Below are 19,789 nucleotides of genomic sequence, written 5' to 3'. Positions count from 1 at the left end.
CGCACGCACCACCAACCTTGTCTATTCCTGAAGTCACCAACAAATCAAGAATTTTCGATGCTTAAGACGGGGCCAACCTAAAGCTGTCAACAACTCAAGAGCAAACATCTTAACCAGACTAGACAGGACACGTTCGAGAGAAATCCAGCGGTCCGTGTACCGTGTTGCAGTTCCTTGTTTAATTTGATCCATCAAAATGAATCAAATAAAAAAGTGAACAAATGTGAAATGATGCCCACGGACTAATTCACTGTGTCAGTGGCAACGCTATGCTTTCTATTTCTTGTTAAAGTTTGTATCAGCTCACACGAATGAAGACTTAAAGTGATATTTTTCAAAATACTTGTACTATTGCTCCAGCTCATATTCATTCCACTACATGAAGTACTCAGTGAATTTGCTACTAGTTTATCAAATGCAGCACACAAAGAAGTTTTTTTTTTAACTTGAGTGTGATGAATGAAATAATAAAACAAAGTTGTTTTTCTTTTTTGTTGAATTGATAAATGAATGAACCAATTCTTTATTATTTTGTTTTCTGATTTTGAATTCTCAATTGAATATTAAAAGAATGAATGATACACAGATCATAGCCACTTACAGCCACTGGATTCTCCAAAAACCTATCACTACTACCCAATTGCCACCATCTAACCTTCCTGGGACATTCATGTGAGCATAACAACCATTAGCCACCTCCTCATCTGGAGCACCACCTTCTCCAGAGCCCCAGCTCCATCTCTCTCCTTTCTTGGCATTCATTCTACTCATCCTCTCCACCTGTGACCCTATGACAGTTTCACTTGCTCACTCAGTCACATTCTAAATAGTCACCCATGACCTTGATGTTTAGCAATGCTGTGTCTCAGCTTTTCACTGCACTCTGCCGTGTGGGTTATATAGGTATTTATAGTCGTCTCCCTAGCCAAATAGCCCTATAGCCATAGCAGTCTAGTACATAGCCATCTAAACCTCATTATACCTTTGTCACAACAGTGAGGCCAAATGGAGGCTCCCATAGCCAGTTGATGGAGAGGGTGTGCTTAAAAGCACCCAGGTGTGTCATATAGCATAGTACATAGCATGTCTCATAGAGCAGAATGAGGAAGGGCACTAGCAGCCAGAAGAGTTCAACCAAAGGTCAATGTACTGAGAATCAATAAAGGAGGAGCTGGTGCTGAAAGCAGGGCAAAAATTACATGTTTATATAAGCACTCCTGCACATGACATTACAGTGTGAGGATGACATTATGGTGTGAGGATGTTTGTATAAACAGAAAGATAAATGGAAATCCATATTTCTGTGTGAACCATAAAAGCAGTAGGCCTCTTATCAAAAGCTCTTTAAGCAGACAAGCATATGTTATTCAACGAAATGTATGGGCCTATACATTTCATGTGGAACATTGCACAGAAATGTCTGAAAATATCAGACTCTGTCAGTCTACAGTGGCCAGTTTTAGTTTGTAGCTTTTAATAATGACAACAGTGGAACACAAAAGGGTGGGTGGGAGGGAAACAAAGCAAGCAGGTATTTTTGGCGAGCCATCAGTCTTCTACTCGTCTCAGTGGGTTCCACCAGCTACACAGCATCTCTCTCTCTCTCCCTCCCTCTCCCTCTCTCTCTCTCTCTCTCTCACTCACACACACACACACACACACACACACACACACACACACACACACACACACACACACACACACACACACTGCTCTTGACTGGCAGGGAACAGAGAGAAGGGAGAGAGGAGGAGATCTAGGGGAAGGAAAAGGGGTGGTGGATAGGGATGAAAACATGGGGAAAAGAGGGAGGGAAAGAGAGGGAGGGGCGGGATAAGGGAATTCCCTTAGCAGTTGTTATTGATTCCGGTGTTTACGGGCGAATAGTTTAGTGCCGTTTACAAAACAGAACAGATGCAGCCAGTGAGCAAAAAGGTAAACAATTGCTGTGTGGCGGGCTGCCAAATCCCCAGTCTGATGTATTAAACTCACGGTGAAGAGCATTTCCCCTTTGGCTGCACTTATTGCCACTTCATTTCCTCTTCGCTCACATACACACTCTCTCCTTCTTGCCATCTCTCCCCTTCTCTGTGTCTCTCTCTTTCTTTCTCGTTGCTTCGTTCGTCTGAAGAGAAAAAAAAAGGACAAGGGTGTAGGGCGCTTTTTGCCGTCTGGCTATTTTCTGTCCTTCTCTGACCCAGGAGGCCCAGTTCTACCTAACAGAGCCATTAGTAGGGGGAATTGCATGTGTCTGACATGGCCGAAAACCAATTATTAGACACTTTCTACCAAATGATGCCCAAGTCTTTGGGGAATGGACAATCATGCAATAATTTAGCCACTGATTTAATTTCTCTCCCGCACAGCATCTCTCACTCTCTCATCCTCCACCCTCATTTCCCCCTCTTTCTCTCGTTCAGTCTCTCTGTAGTGTAAATCAGACCATCTGAAGGGTGGTCTACCGCTCTCTTGCCGCACTGTCCAACCAATGTCCGATCTCTCATCATGTGATTACAATATGTGAAGACGTGCTTTCTGTATTTGTGCAGAAGCGCATGTTGGACAACACCCTCTACAGGTGATGTAAGCATTGAGCTCATTAGATCCAGAGAGATTAGGAAAAAGGAATTTCACAACGCAAAGCACTTTTAGTTCATCTAACACACTGGAAAATCTAGGTGCTTCCCATATTACATACAATGCATAAATGTGAATTAGACAAATAGTCTTTTTAAGGATAAACTTAAGAAATTTTTTTATATCATTGTGGAAACTGGACTTTGGAGGATCTGCTGTTGCCTAACAGCTTCTATGAAAAGAGACAGTTACCAGCTGAAAATAAAGCACACATCTGTGTTATGATCCTCTCTGGACATGAATGCTCTTGTTTTAACTGAAGTTAGGAGAAGATATCCAAGGACAAGAAATCACACTGAACTTTCAGCACTTCTGAGTTGTCTTTATTTGTCCAAGTCATTGCTTACTCAACTGTGCATTGACCTATGTAATGCTGCAGGTTGCTGGTTAGGTTAGAAAGTTATGAAGATTTCAGTAACACCTGTATGTTGATTAAAACAGTACTTAAACTAATAATTGCAACTGATACAGCAGACTCAGTAATTGTTGCTTTCATTTCATATATTACCCACAATGAATTGACCACCAACAGTTCATTAGGGTGTGTGATGATAGCAGCTAATGTAGCAAGCAGAGATAAAGAGATGGGTGTAGAGGTCAGGGTAACCAATTTATTCTCAACTCTAGACATAGATTTCTGATTTGTCTTGACTGTTATTAGGGTTCCCTCAAATTAAGTTACTTGAGGCAATTTTTCAGACTTTACGTGGCTCTCTTTGGAGCTACAAAATGCTTTACACAACGTTTTTTTCCCCACAAATGCAATAGTATTCCTCAAGACTTGTAAACAGACCTCTACTGACCCTTGTCGTACCCTGAAGAACAAAGTTGCCTGGTTGGAAACGAAATTGCCAATTGAAACTAAACATCTCCTGTCCAGTTTCAAGTATTTCAAACAAACTGTAAAAAAAAAAAAAAAAAAAGAAGGACAGAGAAAGGCAGAGAAACATTGAAAACTAATCACCAAGTGGAAAGGACTCGACGCAGCTCTCCTGCAAGTTTCTCCTACAGTGGCCATTTGTGCTATTTTTAAAATTCTGCCTGGGGTCCGCATTAGTACCCAGGGACTTAAATATCAAAAAGGACTGGTTTTGTGTATGTGTGTGTGGGTATATTTGTGAGCCACTTCATTCATAACATGGGGCTTTACTCAGGAGGTGCAATGCTCTGCAACAGCTCTTCTGTATGTGTGTCTCTCGGTGCAAGCGTTTGCTGTGTACCCATGCCTCCTTGTGTGTTCATCTCATAGGGTGTCAAGTGGGGTCGTGTGGGTGCCTTGGGGTACGTCTGTGCATGTATCAGTGTGTATGTGGGTAGAAGGAAACTATGAGCCACTGCAGACCGCCTGCTAGGCCGTGTGACAGCTGGGGTCCTCTTCGTCAGTTGCGGCCCACTGCTCACTCAGACAGCCTTATTATGGGAGGCCTCCTGCTGTGATTCCCTAATATACACTCTGACACATGCACGCACACATACACACACACAAACCACCCAAGCCCTGGTCTCTTGTGGCCCTTTCCCTGGGTGCTGTCCAACCAGGCCACAGCAGGGGCCACCTGGCCTTCACAGAAGGAAAAAGTAGCAATATTTGATAACTCAATTAAGTCGCTTTGCCAGGAAGGAGGTTGTAGTTGTAATAGTGGAGTTCATGGTGACTGAGAGAGAAGCAGGGCTACGTTTCATCTGCTTAAAATTTGTTTTTCTCTCCTTCTCTGTCTGTCTTTGTTCCCGGCTCTCTTTGAGGTGAACATTGCAGTGAGATAGGGGTTAAGATTTCGCTGGCTTCCTCTGCGTACTTGAACCAAGTAGCCTGGATGAAGAACACGAAAGAATGTATTGTCTTGATGGGAGCATTTCATTAAATCCCACTTGTTTAGTGCCCTTGTTCGCATTATTGTTTTCAAGCCCTCAGCGAATCACACTGACTCTTCATCACAAAGTGCTGGCTGCTCTCAATAAGCCAGCCATTTTTGTCTGTGCTTTCTCAATAGAAGGTGCCAGGAAAATGTTCATATCCTTGAGCTGTTCAAGAGTGATACACAAAAGCCATTGTGACCACTCTGTGGAAATTGCGGGGGAAAAAAAAAATAAATGGCACGCATAATACACATTCTCAAGGGCCACGAAACATATTCTTTTCTGCGATTTCATTGGAGCCATGATTTAGAGAAAATGAACGCTGACATGCACGCACATAAACACAAGCAGAGAGTAAAGACCCCGTTCTTCTCATTAAGATTAGTAAACAACCACTTGTTCTGTGTGGTAACTTTCTTAAACAAGGCCTTCTCATCATCTACAAGGACACAAAGAGAGCAGTATAAAAAAACATCATCCATAAACCGTAAGCATCACGCAAGGAAATGTGCCAGCGTGTACACAGTGACACACGAACCCCCCTACCCTACCCAGCCCATAATTACATGGCAGCATGCGGGTGCACGTCCCCGGCTGACAGTGTGTATAAACTCAGGCAGAGATATGATCTAGTGAGGAGCTGCTCTTATTAAATATTAACAAACGCCATTCCCAAGTAGCCTCAATCCCCACAAGCACCTCCAATGCCAGTCAGAGCCTCAGCCTAGCTATCTCGCGTCACTACAGAACCTCTCTCCCCGCTGAATAGGCTCCTGTGCTTTCTCTAAGAAAGAGTTCAAAGAGCCAGAAAGGGCGAGGAGGGGGGTGCGGCGGTGGTGAATGTGCTTGCTATACATGTTCTAACTCAATCCTTTTTTATCTATAGGGAGCTGCCGACGTCGTCATATGGGGAAATTAGTGGAAGCGGAATTCAAATCAGCGCTATCAGAATGGGGTTGCAAAGTGTTTGAACAGAATTTCACAACCTCGACTTCACCCCTGTGGCCGATTGTTAGGGAATAAATTGTAAGTGTGTATGCGGTGAAGTTGGAATGAAAGCCTTTGATGTCCTACAAAAACACGGATCTCCTATGGATATATATGCAAATTACTGATGCCATATGGAAATTTAATGATGCATTTTTAAAACGGAGGCATTAAATGACTCTTGATCACACAATTTTCTAAGTAAGCTAGCAATTAGTGTGCATGCATGCACACATGCATTGGCATCAACTCATGGAAAAAATAGGCACACACGTGACATAGGTTGAAAGGCCATTTAAAACACACTATGTAAGTGAGTACGGACACATGAAAACCTACACAATCGCTGAACTTCATCTGTAGGTTTTTATCTTTTGTTTAACTTTTTGTGTTACATTTTGTTTGTATGAAAAGTGCTCTACAAATGAAGTCTGAATGATTGATTGAGAATTATGGTGTTGAAAAGTGTAACTTTTACTGCGGAAAATCATGAAATAGAAGAATTTGGGAGACCGCTCAAAAGTATTAAATCTGTAGCTAATGAGCAGTAACCTTTATTGCACCACACTGAGCTAAGCTCATAGAAAAAAAAGTGAATTACTGTATTTTCTTTATTTTGGCACAATTCAACACACACACACAGACATGCACATGTAGACGTGGCCCACCCACTCCCCTGCAGACTCACTGAGGTGTGTTAGTGAGGCCTAAAGTCTGTATTGTTCCTGACCAACCAACCTGTCTAGAACAATCCCCCAGTCTCTCTGTTCACCCCATTACACTTGGAAAACTACAGAAAAATGGGAAAAGGAAAAGGGAAAGGAAGTGGACGTGGGAGAGATGGAGTAAAGGAAAGCGGGTGGAGGGTGTGTGGCGGGGGGGCTGAGACCCTTCACATCTGTCTGGGTACAATGTCAGAGCCTGCCTTTGAGTCGGTGGGGTTAAAAGAGGAGGCAGATCTTGCTGTGAACGCTGTTAAATGGTTCAGTGGTTTGACAGTGGCTGATGCTACAGACAGCGCTGCTCCCCTGGGAGCCCACAGAGTCTCCCAGGCATGGCTCTTATCAAAATATACCTACCGCCAGCCTCTACTTCAGAAATAAACAATAACACAGCGGGGAAGGAGGGAGAGATCTAAGGAATCATTGCATGCTTATGAAAATAGAATCACTTTTTTTAACCACATATATCATAATTCATATTCATTCAATGTCATAATTGCCTTGACAATTATGGGCGTAACATACAGTATAGACACTAAGTGTGAAAGCAGATTATGCATTAATGTTCAAGCTTTGGCTCTTTAGGAGCCACGGGCATTTGGGTGGTGGATATGTGGGTTCTTGAGCTTTTTGGGGGGGACTTAAAACATGAACAACACAAAAATGTAATCCCAGTTGTAGCCCTCAAAGCTGTGTTGCAGCTGATAGTCAAACACACACACACATACACACAGAAACACATAAGTAAAACCAGCACAGGCAAAACTGCTCCATTTTACCATCATTACACAGCATGGGTCCCTCGCTCCCTTTGGAGCCATGTTCTGCCTCCGGTGCTACATTTGACGGTTTGTTGAGCGGCACGTAGGTGTGTAGCCTCCGCCGCGTTACGTGATCAAACAGCCCAACTGACGCATGGCCAATTATCCTGGCTGCCTCCTCTCATCTCACGTTTAAGGAGAGGGAAAGTAAAAACCAGAGAGGGAGATGGAAAGAGAGAGATGGAGGGAGGGAGAGAGGGGAAAAAAAGAAGCGAGGCTGGCGGTGTGTTTATCGAAGAATGGCAGATGCAAAAGCACTCCTTTCCCTGTTCCGCAGGGAAGCTGACATGTGCACCATTTTTGAAAAAGTAAACAATGGCTCACACACAGTTTTTTTTATTGTGAATATTCACCCTTAGCAAGCTGTAAATAGGCCAATACGAACCAAACAAAGAGAATATGAGGGGAATTAAGTATAAGAAGTGACATGGTGTGTGAAGGTCTGTGCTCTTCTCTAGTCCCAGTGTAAGACATCAGTGCTTGTTCACAGTGACATATTCTGCATTAGTGGCGAATATTAAAAGTACTTCTTCATATTTGTTTCTCTCAGATACTCCTCTGCTGTGTAACAAGGTCAAGAGAATGTTGAACCTTGCTCTTCTTCCTGCACCAGCTCTTTCTCTACACCCTGCTGTTCTCCCTACACAGCTGTAACACTGTTTGAAATTTGAAATTTAGTGGAAGGTCAAGATTAATCAATTTCTCGTCTCCAACATAAGGTCAGGAGGCTGTATGAAGGTGCGACTGTAGCTCTGTACTTGTGTTTTAATAAACTTTTATATTGTTCATTTTTATGGCATGCATGAAAGGGGACCACTGAGATACAGTTATTAACACTAAATCAACCAGTGGCCAAGGTGACAGAATATATTGCCTTACATTTCAGACAAAGAAGCAAATTAACACGAGCTTAAACACACTGCAGATGAAACTTTGGACATTTTGAGATCAGGGCTTATTTCAGTCATCTATGCAGTATGTGGTAAATAGTGCTTAGAAGTAGTTTCATAAGAAGCCTTGGCCTTGGAAATACTGCTCCTCTCTTTTTGTTGCCAAAGAGAAAAGAATGGCAGACAGAAACGAGGGCCATAAAAAAGAAAGCAATTACAATGGGAACAGCAGTTACTGACAGTCACTTACAGAGGCCTTGGCTCTGGCTCAGATCACTACACACTACAGCTGAAAAGTAAAAGAAAATGGAGAGGACAGAGAGAGAAAATCACCTTTGTTGGGTAACAATGAGAAGCGGGAGGAAAGAGAAGAGTGTAGGAATGAAAAGACAAAACAGCACTGAGGCTCATCTAAATAAACTCTAAGTATATCACTTACCTACAGTTGCCCGGGTCTTGGCTGAATATTTTTTGATCTTGCTGCTCAGCGCGGTGTTGTCCCTCTGGGCAGTCTCACATTCTTTCTCCATCAGGGAGGCCAGCTCTTGGGCCACGGTGCTGAGGTAGGCTGCGTTAACAAAACCAAGGACCGTGTGGGGCTCTGCTAGTCTTGGGAGGACCTGCAGCTCCTCCGTGAGGGCTTGGGTCAGAACTGGGACCACAGAGGAGAAACTTATAGCCAGTCTGTCAAAGCCAGTCTCACCACCTGGGCTGGAGCTCAGGGCCGAATGCAGAACAGACTGCACAAATTGGCATCTCAAAGCCTGGATATATAAAACAAAAATGATATAACACTATAAAATCACTGGTGTACTACTGTATCATAGTGGTACACCAAATACATAAAGTTGATTTGGAATATAAGAAAACAACAACATAGCTCATGATTATAGTGGAAAAAACTATTGCTAGCACATATGCTTAGACACAAATAGAAACTGAATTCAACTGGATTATTTCACTTGACTATTTCATTATTGTATCACAGTTTTACTGCACCTGGTAATGTGTGAGCACCTCACACTCAGGATAAAGAAAGACGAGCTGTTGCAGACAGTGGGTTCGATCAAGCATGGACAGAGTGAAAATCTGTCTGGGTCCACGATATTCTGGGCTGCGGGAAGACAGCCGGTCCATCAGGTAGCGTCGCAGCCGGAGACGTACATCATCCCACGCCTCCTGGATCTTAAGGAAATAATAAAACGGTGCAAAAATACTCTAACGATCAAGAACACTGCACAGGAGGTAATTGAATATTTATCTTTTGTGGTTAATAGTGCCATAACTCAGGTGAAGTAAAACAAGTACAGCCTAAGCAGCTAAGTATATCTTCATTTGAGTACACTCAGCAGCTGAATTACACATTAAATTAATTAAGTCAACAACAAATTAAATACTGTAAGAGAACACTGAACTGACTCAAAAACTGTGCATTACCTCTAATGAAGAGTCGTCTTTAACTGTATGTACCAAATGGATGGAGGCAGTCAGTAGAGGATTAAGAGAGGAGGATGAGGAGGAGGAAGAAGATAGGGTATAAGGGAAGCAGACGCCGCACTGGGCAGACAGATTCACCAGTAGCTGAAGTGTCACCTCTTCTTTCATCTCTTCTTCAGATCTCAGGTATTCTTGCTGAATGGACCCAAGGTATGAAGATGTTAATTTCACAGGTTTTACAAGATATGAGACCTATCAGAATAATTGAGAGTTGTCTTCTGACCCGAAGGCCTTGTTAACAAACAGCTGCAACTCAACAGATAGCTGAATTTGAATAATGGGACGACATTGTAGTTAAATATCTAATGGAGCTGATTTATTAAATCGGAATGGTCATAATTATCAGTCTTCTAGATATTTTACTTTAGAAGAAAAACTGCTTAACTGTAAAATATTTAACATACATACTACAATGGTGGAGATAATCACCATCAGTTAGTGTCATCATCATTCAGATGTATTACCAGAGCTCTGAAAAAGTCCATCAGCTCCTGATGTCCTGGGGAAGCAGGCTTGAAACGGCTTTGCATTCTGATGTTGAACCACTGTAGGCACTCTGTAGGACTTGGTGGACGGTCGCCTGTCCGGGAGTCTCCCATTTTGGCCTGGAGCTCCTTCAGCTGCTGTTCAATGCTGAATGAATGAAATACAAAGGTATATTGTTGAAGTCTAAGAACTAAGGGCTGTGAAACTGAATAAAAGCCGAGAGTACAAGAGTAAGAACTCTCGAAATTGAAGTGAAAATAATGCTGTTAGAAGATTGTGAGGAAAATAGCCTCCAAAGAGCAAGTGTTAAATCCTGACAACAAAAGAAAGGAAGAAAATATGCAGAAATGCAACATTTTATAACAAATTTAGGCTCAAATTTAGGCATTTGTGTTAAAAATGAACAGCTTGTACCTTACGACTATGATTTGGATTAGAGCTGGTCCGTCTGACGGCCACCATGTTCCCGTTTATCTAAACTACTCTCTTACCCACTTTTCACTGACAAAAAAAAATGCTTCACTGTCCAGATCTGCTGGGACAATGTCTTTATTTTGAAAAGTGAATGATGAGACATGAAGTAAATCCCAATCAATCAAACACACCCAAATAAAGACGCTGCTGCTGCACCGCAAACAAACGGCAACAATACGCACAACGAGCCGCACTGCTGTCACACAAGCACACAGACATCTACACACGCCGTCACATTCGGCTCTCCCTCACTCTATTTCAGTGTCTGTACTGTGAGGAGACAGATACAGAAGCATCAACAGTAATGAACACAGACATCGATATATCAGTGTGTGAGCGTGTGCTAAGCATCTGGTGTGAAGTGGCATTACAGGCATCGGCAGGCATCTGAGACACACATTTCTTGCCATCTCATGTCTTACTCGTTCCCCTGACACACACACACACACACACACACACACGCACACACACACACGTACACAAACACCGCTCTTTTGATTTTAACAGACGGCATCAGCTATTCAGTTCCCTCTTTAATATGACAGATTAGAAATGACATCTTTGGGCTCGACATGTTTAGTCATTTCCATGCAAATCAATGCATATATATTTGGATATGTAATACAGAGTGTGTGTGTGTGTGTGTGTGTGTGTGTGTGTGTGTGTGTGTGTGTGTGTGTGTGTGTGTGTGTGTGTGTGAAAGAGAGAGAGAGAGTGTGTGTGTGTGTGTGTGAGTGTGTGTGTGTGTAATGCGGGCCTACATACCTGCATAATTAAACATGTTATGGTGCTGTGAACACTGTTATTGTGTTCATGTGTGGTTGTGTGTACATAGAAGGCTCCATAAGTGAATGTATGGAGCGGCTCATATAGTGGAGTGAAAATGATTAATTACACAAGCCTTTATCTGATGTGCTAAAATCAATTAAGAAAATAAAGTCGAATAATGGTTTGTGTGCTTTTATGTCAAATGTTGATGATGCTTTTACTTTTTTAAGTCATATTTTATGTTTTTTTTGGACAAGTTAAATACATCACTATGGTCTGTGGATTTGCAATGAGGGCTTGATATGACATTTTAAAGGCTAAATGATTAATCAAAAAATTCTAAGAAATAATCAATAAAAAATGAAAAGATTGATTTGCTGCACAACTACATCTCTGTTTCCCCGACACGTGTGTGTTTGAATGTGTGTGTATGTCTGCTAGTATACATGATACAAAGCCAAAGTGCCGTTTCTCCACCAGACAGCTGATCCCCTACCGCAGGTCTATAAACTGCCTCCTGCCTGCTCCTGGGCCATGAACACATCCAGATGTCTTACAATGGCAACACATTAAATAACCGTTCAATCTGACACACTTTCGTTTCAGAGGGGGAAAACGCAAGGGGATAAAATGTTATAGACTGTTACAAACCGCTATCCTCTAGATTGAACACCGCCTAATGATATTGTTCTCTCTCTCTCGTTAACTACCTTACTCTCTCGCTCTTTCCCTCTTCTTTATACAGGCCAGATGATGCATCTCACTTTATTCTCTTGACACCAATGTGCTGACTGACAGAAACCCTGATTATAAAGTGGGTGTTTTTTGTGTGTCTGGAGTGATTAGATGCCAGGCAATATTTGTTACACAAGTGCAGAACTATCAGACTGTTCACTAAAGCATCTTGTTAACTTTTTTTTTTTTAACTTACTGTGATACTATGCATATTCCTGTTTTTTTCTGTATTATATAGGAGAGACATAGCCCTGTGACAGATTGCGTGAGTGCAGCATCTCTTGACTCTGCTTGCCCAAAGCTCTCTAGCTGTTTAAGAAAACAACTTCAGCAAGGTCCAAGCAAACCACCACGGCTCAGGATTGCTGACGGCACTGTGTGTAAAATTAATAGACACCACTTTAAACAACACAAGGACTGTTGCGATGCTGGTTTGTTTGTGCGACCTCTGGCTCTGCTTTCTCCATGGAGAATATAGCAATGAGTTTCTGAAAAAATGCAGTTCTGAATAAAGCGTACTTAAAGTGACATCATCGCTCTTTTGTTCTTTTAAGCCACTCTGGGCAACGGAAACATAACGAGAGGAAGAACATGTTTAAGAGTAAATGTAAAAGTTAGTTTAGATTCTTGGAGAGATTTCTGTCACATGCCATATCTTCCAGTGAACACTTGCTGTAGATTAAATGGCTGCACAGAGCACTGTATGTGTGTTTATGGTACGTCATAAACATGGATGTTCATTCAGGGCTCCACCCCAGGACTTTACAAAGACAGCAGGTTTCGAACGAGCTTCCATCTGTAGCACACTTTTCACCAAATCTCTAAAGTTCATTAAAAGCAGAAAATGTAAGTAGACTATGAAGTTTTCTCTTGTTACTCAGTTATACAGCAGAATTAACACTGAATTAAGCTTCCTAACCAAACTGACAGCCTCAGACTGCAACACAGTCTTGCCATACATGTGTATGTACGTGGGCACAACAGAAAGAGACTGTTGACTTGAATCCAATATGAAGCCATAGACTAAGACAGGAAGGAGAATGGCTTTTAGGTTCCACAGTCTTTCCACTCCTCATCATCTCACTCTTGCCTTCACTCAGGAAAACAGTGTACTCTAATGGCTACAGCAACAACACTTGCCTCTTCAGATACATTTCCAGGCCTCGACTTCATAGCTTTTCTCTCTCTATTCCTCCTCTTTCTTTTCTTTCTTCTCAAAAACTCTTACTTTCCTAATTTTCTTTTCTTTACTCTCGCCTTTCAATTACCCCTCCTTAAGGCCTTGTGCTGTAAGTTATAAAGTCAGTGTGGATGGTCTGTGTCAAGAAGTCCATCCAGCTCTCTACAATGTAGTGACCTTTTGCCCGCTGGTGTGAATGCTACCTGCAGCCTAATCAACTTGGCAGGATTAGCTCCGAACCTGATGACTTCCACCACCAAGAAGCTCAGATGCCGAGGAAAGAGACAGAAAGAGTATAAGAGAAGAGGACGGTAAAGACGGGCAGAAAACAGAGCAGTCACAGAAAATAAAACCATTCAACTTTCTGAGTGAAGACGACAATGGACAAACCCTTAATGGCAAAAACGCCACAGCAGAACTCGACAAAAGGGCCAGAGAATGAGAAAAGAGGCAGAGGAAACTAGGAGGAAAGAATTCTTTAGGCCTCTTGACAAACATGTCAATCATTTTACACTAACTGACACACACACACACACACACACACTTGCACTTTCACTGCCGAAGTGAAATTTAATTGTTTTTCAGACCAGTTCAGCTAGACAGTCGACACCACAGCCACACTCACCCCAACCTTCACCACCGCTGAGAGAGAAAGGGAGCAACTGGAGGTCTTTTATTAGATATGATGGCACATTTTACAGCTCCCTGACTTACAGAAACCCAATCCTGCGATTAGTCAGCGCTTTGACGTTATCTTAAGTTCCTTGTCAGAATTAATTTAGTGTGGGTGGGCTGCTGTGGGGCTGTCTGTCTGTCGTGCTCCGCTCCCCTCCGCTCGCCTACAGGAGGTGGGGGGTTGGAGACAACGGGGGCAGGAAGATCCCTTTCAAATAAGCCCCAGCTCCAGTCAGTGCCAAACCAGCCGCATGTGAACTAAATATCTCCTCCATCAAAGGGTCCTATTCTGCGAGGGGGAAAGGAGTGAATGGGCTTGAATGAGCAGGCTGAAAACAAATCCCGTCTTGGCCCAGCCTGTCGCCCACTTAGTGGCCTCAGCCTTCATCGCCCCCCCACAGCAATCCAGCCCTGCCAGTGACACCGGAGAACTGATACAGCTGATATACCAAGTTAACACACGTGTCACGCACAGCTAAACACAAAATCAACTACATACTGCAAGGACTACAGATCAGTATATTTGCTCAATGAAAAGGAACCCCGCACGATATGCGGCGAGCTTTCAGTTCCCTCGGCTCGCACACGCATTCAGTATCATGACTATGAGAAGCGCTCACAAACATGGAATCAAATGTAAAACTATCGATACTGTACCCTGATCAAGATTGGCAGGCGACTAGTGAGAGCCATTTGTCTTGCCAGTGCGAAACTAGACCTGTCTGTAGTCTACAGGCCTGTGCTGCTGACACTTCATTAGAGATCTTTTCCTGGTGGCCCACCCCATTCGGCCTCACTCTGCACCCACCCCTGCACTGTCCCATCTGATGAAAACTAATGGATTACAGCATTTCAATTTGGGGGAGCCAGCTCCGTTGTCAGCCTATCTTAATCTCCTTCAATTAGGGAGCAGCTCTTAGGCAAATCTCTGACATCTGAGAACTGGGAGCAGGCCAGTCACTCTGACCCATAAACAGGCTGAAGTCCTTCACGGGTGTGGGCAGCTCTGTCTCCTCCATCTCTCGGTTTCCTTTTCCTCTCCTCCACTTCCGTAATTTGTCCCAGACACTGATAAGTCAATTAGGCAGCAGGTGAGTGAGCTGTGGATGTATGTGTGGGTGTGTATACGTCTACAGCCCACCCTGGTTGAGGCAGAAGAGAGGCCTTGCCAGGTTTTATTTGCTTGGATGTGTCCCAACAGAAAACGGGCTGTCCTGAAGTAGTCTGGGAGGAAGTTAGCTGCAGTCTGACAGAGATACTGACCAGTGGTCCCCCACGGCGAGAGGAGGATTGCCTTATTTTTAGCCCCATTCTCCATTATCTGGACGCTTTGTTCTCATAATGGTTATCCCTCTCCCATCTGCAGGAACACAAAATAACCCTTTAATGCTTAGAAAGCAGAAAAATGGCCCGGCCTTCAGTAATAAGCCTTGAATTACCTACCCAAGGGTTTTCGTTTCAAGATGTGGAATCTTCAATTATTATGTTCCCATTTAGAAAGAGGAAGGAAAGAAAAAGAGAAAAGGGGAGAGAGACAGTAAGAGAGAGTAAAGAAGGGATGAGTCCCAGACACTAATGGTGCCAGAGTGAGGCTTTGTTCACTTGCTACATTTAGCCTGTCCTTCATCATCTGCCCTCAGCCTCACAACGCCACAAACGATAAAAGACCTGAAATATAGATTTCTCTTTTTCTTTTCTGCCCCTGTGTCTCACTCTTTATCAGTGTATTTGTGCTCTCCAACTATCCGCATCTGCAGTCAGTGACAGATATCTATACTTCAGTCATCAGTGTGCACAAAAAGAATATTAAATACGTTTTTTCCAAAACATATGATGACAAGATTGCTTTTTTTAAAAAAAATTCTATAAAAAAGAAGATTCTTATTTCATTTTATTTTCACAAATAAATTACCTTAAAGGTTAGAAACATTGGAAAACAGTTTTGAAAGTTTAAAAGGGGCTTCAATACAACCATCTCAAAGCATCTCAATCATCAACAAAGAGAGAAGCAGAATGTAACCACAAACAATTTCATTTACCTTAATAATGTTTAAAAGATCATATTCAGCAGACCTAAAGCACATTTACATGCACACGGCAAACCAGTTTACTGAAGAAAATCAGAGTAAAGCTGAATCAGTCAACAAGTTCCCATCCAGTGGTTAATCTAAAAACCCACTTCTACATGCAACTGGTCAGAATTCTCTGTGTGCTACTTGCATTTCTGACTGCACAGTAAGAGGACTGTAATTGTCAGCTCACATTTTCTGCTGTTGTGTTGTGCGTCTTAATTCTACAAACAGGCTGTTCAGCTGTGAAATTATTTACCTTAGTTTCAGAGTCACTTGTAATCAGACATTGGATTTAATTACTGTATTAAAGACTCAAGAACACACAGGCACAGGAATAATCTGTCCTTTCACTTCTCCACAGTGCTGCCTCCTGTCTTTATACTACATATCAACCCCCATTGAACAGCTGTGTAACCAGGGAATCTGATATGTCTGCCAACAAACTAAAAAGAAACAGACACAAGTGGAATTAGGAATTTCTGTCTGCTGAAAACAAAAGCCTTTGTTTTAAAAGAAAACAAATTATGCAGTTTTAATGAGTAAATTTTTTAAAAGTCTGCTTAAAGGCGACATTCAGAACCACTAGATATCATACTAGAGCACCAACATCTCAGACTTACAGAATCGGATGCATCGGCCACACTTTTCCACTTCCTTTATTCATGCTTCGTTTACAACCAGAAAGGTTGCGCACATCAAGAAAAAACAAAACACTAGTCCAATAGGCCAGCCTAGTCGGGGTGTAACAGTACACAAAAATCATAGTTAGGTATGTACCCTGGTTTTGAGGTCACAGTTCAATGCGTTTTTCGTACAGGTGAAAACAAGAGGTAAGTCATTACTGCTACAACTGGCTGCAACTTACTGATAAAAAAGCAACACTGACAAAATATATAAATCAAGACAAATATTCTCTCAAATGAGAAATTAATAATATACATTAAAGTGCAGCATTTCAAAAATAAACTACTTGAACTGCGTCATTCCTGTCAGGTGATATTCAGTAGCTCTAGACATCAATCCACCAATCTTAGAGCAACAACAGATGCATTGGATAAGTTGAGGAAAACCGTAGCACGTGTTTGATTATAGGGTTGGTGTGACTTGCTTGTGATGTGACAAACATATGCATGAAAGGCAGCTTCGTCACAAGGTTTGAGTACTTTCAGCATGTGTTTAAAATCTGTGTTTTCAACAATAGAAAACACAGGTTGCATATCTGCCTGTCTTTGTCTATTGTCATTGTAGCCAAATGAATAACTGTATTGTTCCCAGACAGCAGAATTTAATGACAATAGGAAGGTCTTCAGGCTCTGGTTGGTTTGCGTTCATCATAACTACGCAGGAAAAACACTGTTTCAAATCAAGCTCCGCACAAACACAAAAAAACATTTTCATGTGCAGGGGCTACATCCATTTGCTACACATGCATGCCAAACAAAAGCTCATACCAAACATTTTCCGTACAAATACATGTATCCTCACACCCCTACATGCTAGCACAGTAAAATACGTTGTTGCTAATTATTTTCCCTTATGCTGTCTCTGCTCCACATGTGTCTATTTCATCATGAGACATGAGCATAACAACATAAGTAAAATTCTATTTGAAATCGAAAATTTGAAATGAAATTCTTTGGGGTGTGGGGCTCTGGCTGGAGGCCCTGGACCACACTTTCACTTTTACATTGCCGTGTGGGAGGTCACTCTCGGTGTATTCTCAGTTTCAAAGGGAGGGACTCACATGCACGAACAGGCATGCGTGACCAGACCAGCTATCAAAACATCGAGAAGAGAAACTTGGACAATACACATAGCGAGGGAGTATCACTTCAATTTTTGGTAAAGCGGGGATTAATCTGCTATACCTCTATGTAGCAAATTATTATTTGCTGATATAATTCTAGATATAATGCTAGATATAATGCTAACTTTATGTTCAAAATCTCATATAAAGAATCTTTAACAGCACGCAGACAACAAAACCGTCCAACAAAAAGACTGATGCCGCAACAGATATCATAACACTGATGGTATGGCTGAAATTGTAAACAATGCTGCTGATGTTCTTTTTTTTTCAACTCTGTTAGTCATGCAGGTTTCTCTACTGTGTGTGAGTGTGTGCACACAGCCAGAGTAAAAAAATAAGTGAAAAAAAAAATTTGAGCTCATTTTCTATTTTCCCACATTCAGTCACTTTGAACAAGACAGAAAACAGCATCAATATGTGTGAAAATTGTCTGAGAATTAGCGTAATGTATTCAATAAAAGTAAACACAAAGCTTTAATTATGTTTGTTTCTTCAAAATTGCAATTTAACACTGTTTATTGTGGCAGTGTTATGTTATGTTTTCATACTAAAATACACTTTATATAGCGCTCCGCTTCCTGCCATTCATCTGACATCCACTGAAAGAAAGGGAAGCCTTTCCTCCCTTAAAGACATACAGCTTTAAAAATGTCACTGTCTTTATTGTTTTGGGTGAAGCAAAGCAAATACAGAAAAAACGACAGAACTATACATTTACTGTGCTAAACATGAAGAGGTCCGCTTCCTTGCTACCTGGACTCACCTGCTGGCATTGAGGTTGAGTTTCTCCTCTGTGTCTTTTAGCAGCTGCTCAAAGTCCAGATCACTGCCAGCTCCTGGAACCAGCAGGTCCACAAAGGCATGGTCGTCAGGAAAATCCCCGGGCCATTCCATGATGCTCTGCAAGAGACAGAATTGGCTTTATACCATTAAAAACATCCTAATTTGATGTGCACCAGTTCATGAAACACAGTAATACAAAAGATATCACTCGTGTCAGGAATGAATCAACAATGTAGATCGACATCAATCAACTGCATGATCTGGAGTGTTGTATTATCACAGCTGTCTGTCAAGAAACACGCACATTCCACACACCCGACACCGACACAGTCATGTGGTCTATAATAATTTGAAATTTCCTCAAACAGGAGTGTTATTAGGGGGCACAAATCAATTTCACCTGAAACAAAAGGAAGCTTATGATCAGCAAGAACAGTTTCTTCCAGTCCCCCTCCCCTTTTCTCGGAAAATCATTTGCAGTAGGAGGGCCCCTGATCAAAATGCATTGCCTCAGCCTCTAACCATTTCCACCTACTGACACTACAGAGAGTTAACACAGGAAAAAAAAAGACCAAATAAATAAACAATGAGGTGAGATGCTCTTCAGTCAGGGCTTTAAATAAACAACTCATGGTCTCTTCCAGAACTGAGGGCTACCTCCCCTACCCTGTGGTGCTTAACACTCATGCTAACAGCCAATCCCACACTGGTGCAGCGCTGCTGGATCTCATATCAACATTGTCATCAGCGCGAGTCAAGTGGAAGGTAATGGAGAGTGTCTGTGTCAATTTGGCTTTCTCACACTCCGCCTCTCGCCCCTTCCTCGTCATCTGCTCTGATTTTAATAATCCCTGTCAAACTCCAAACAGCTCCCCGCACTCCGCTCTGCTTCTTCGCTGCAGCATACAGTCTATGCCACTCTCCCTGACAGGGTAGACAGGAAGCTCAACATTCATTTAGCCTGCACAAAGGGAGGCCTGTCCAGCTGGACAAATATTATTTTCCTCTGCTGACAGCCTCACCAGTTAAGCTTGTCCTTTATTATTTCTCCCTCTCTTCTTCTCTCTTACTGCTTCCCCTCATCATCACGCTCCCTCTGCGCCACTGTCTGAGAGGGGGTCTATACGCAGTCATTGCTGAAAGGGGAGAGGATTTTCAATCCGTGGATTAGGAACTCAACAGTGTAATTATACGGACTGAGCAAGACAGTGTGTGTGCACGTGATTTTGGATAGTGTCTTATTGCGTGTGTGTGTGTGTTGTCTACAACACCATACCTCTCTTTAGGTGTTTAAAGGACAGACAAACAGATGGACAGAAGGTTTGAATGTCCACACTACGTCTGCTGGGTGTCTACCTCCTGGTCTGCCATCATATCATCTGTTATCTTAAGCAG

At 42.3% G+C, this 19,789-nt stretch overlaps 1 protein-coding gene across 2 annotated transcripts in view; it reads right to left on the bottom strand.

The window, feature by feature from the left end:
• Window positions 1-19,789, bottom strand: part of kiaa0825 (KIAA0825 ortholog) — a 117,349-nt gene that overhangs the window by 94,197 nt on the left and 3,363 nt on the right. For both annotated transcript variants that reach the window (XM_023273714.3, XM_035949718.2), the window contains exons 2-6: window positions 18,375-18,511; window positions 9,876-10,044; window positions 9,352-9,546; window positions 8,914-9,099; window positions 8,354-8,678 (exon numbers count right to left, since the gene is read on the bottom strand). In XM_023273714.3, the coding sequence (XP_023129482.2) occupies window positions 8,354-8,678; window positions 8,914-9,099; window positions 9,352-9,546; window positions 9,876-10,044; window positions 18,375-18,505 (1,006 nt within the window). In that variant the 5' untranslated portion in view covers window positions 18,506-18,511. The remainder of the gene's footprint in view (window positions 1-8,353; window positions 8,679-8,913; window positions 9,100-9,351; window positions 9,547-9,875; window positions 10,045-18,374; window positions 18,512-19,789) is intronic.

The sequence above is a fragment of the Amphiprion ocellaris genome, chromosome 6 (genome assembly GCF_022539595.1).
Source record: "Amphiprion ocellaris isolate individual 3 ecotype Okinawa chromosome 6, ASM2253959v1, whole genome shotgun sequence".
NCBI classification, from domain to species: Eukaryota; Metazoa; Chordata; class Actinopteri; family Pomacentridae; genus Amphiprion; species Amphiprion ocellaris.
The sequence above is the reverse complement of the archived record's forward strand: the minus strand, read 5'-3'. Positions and strand labels throughout refer to the sequence as shown.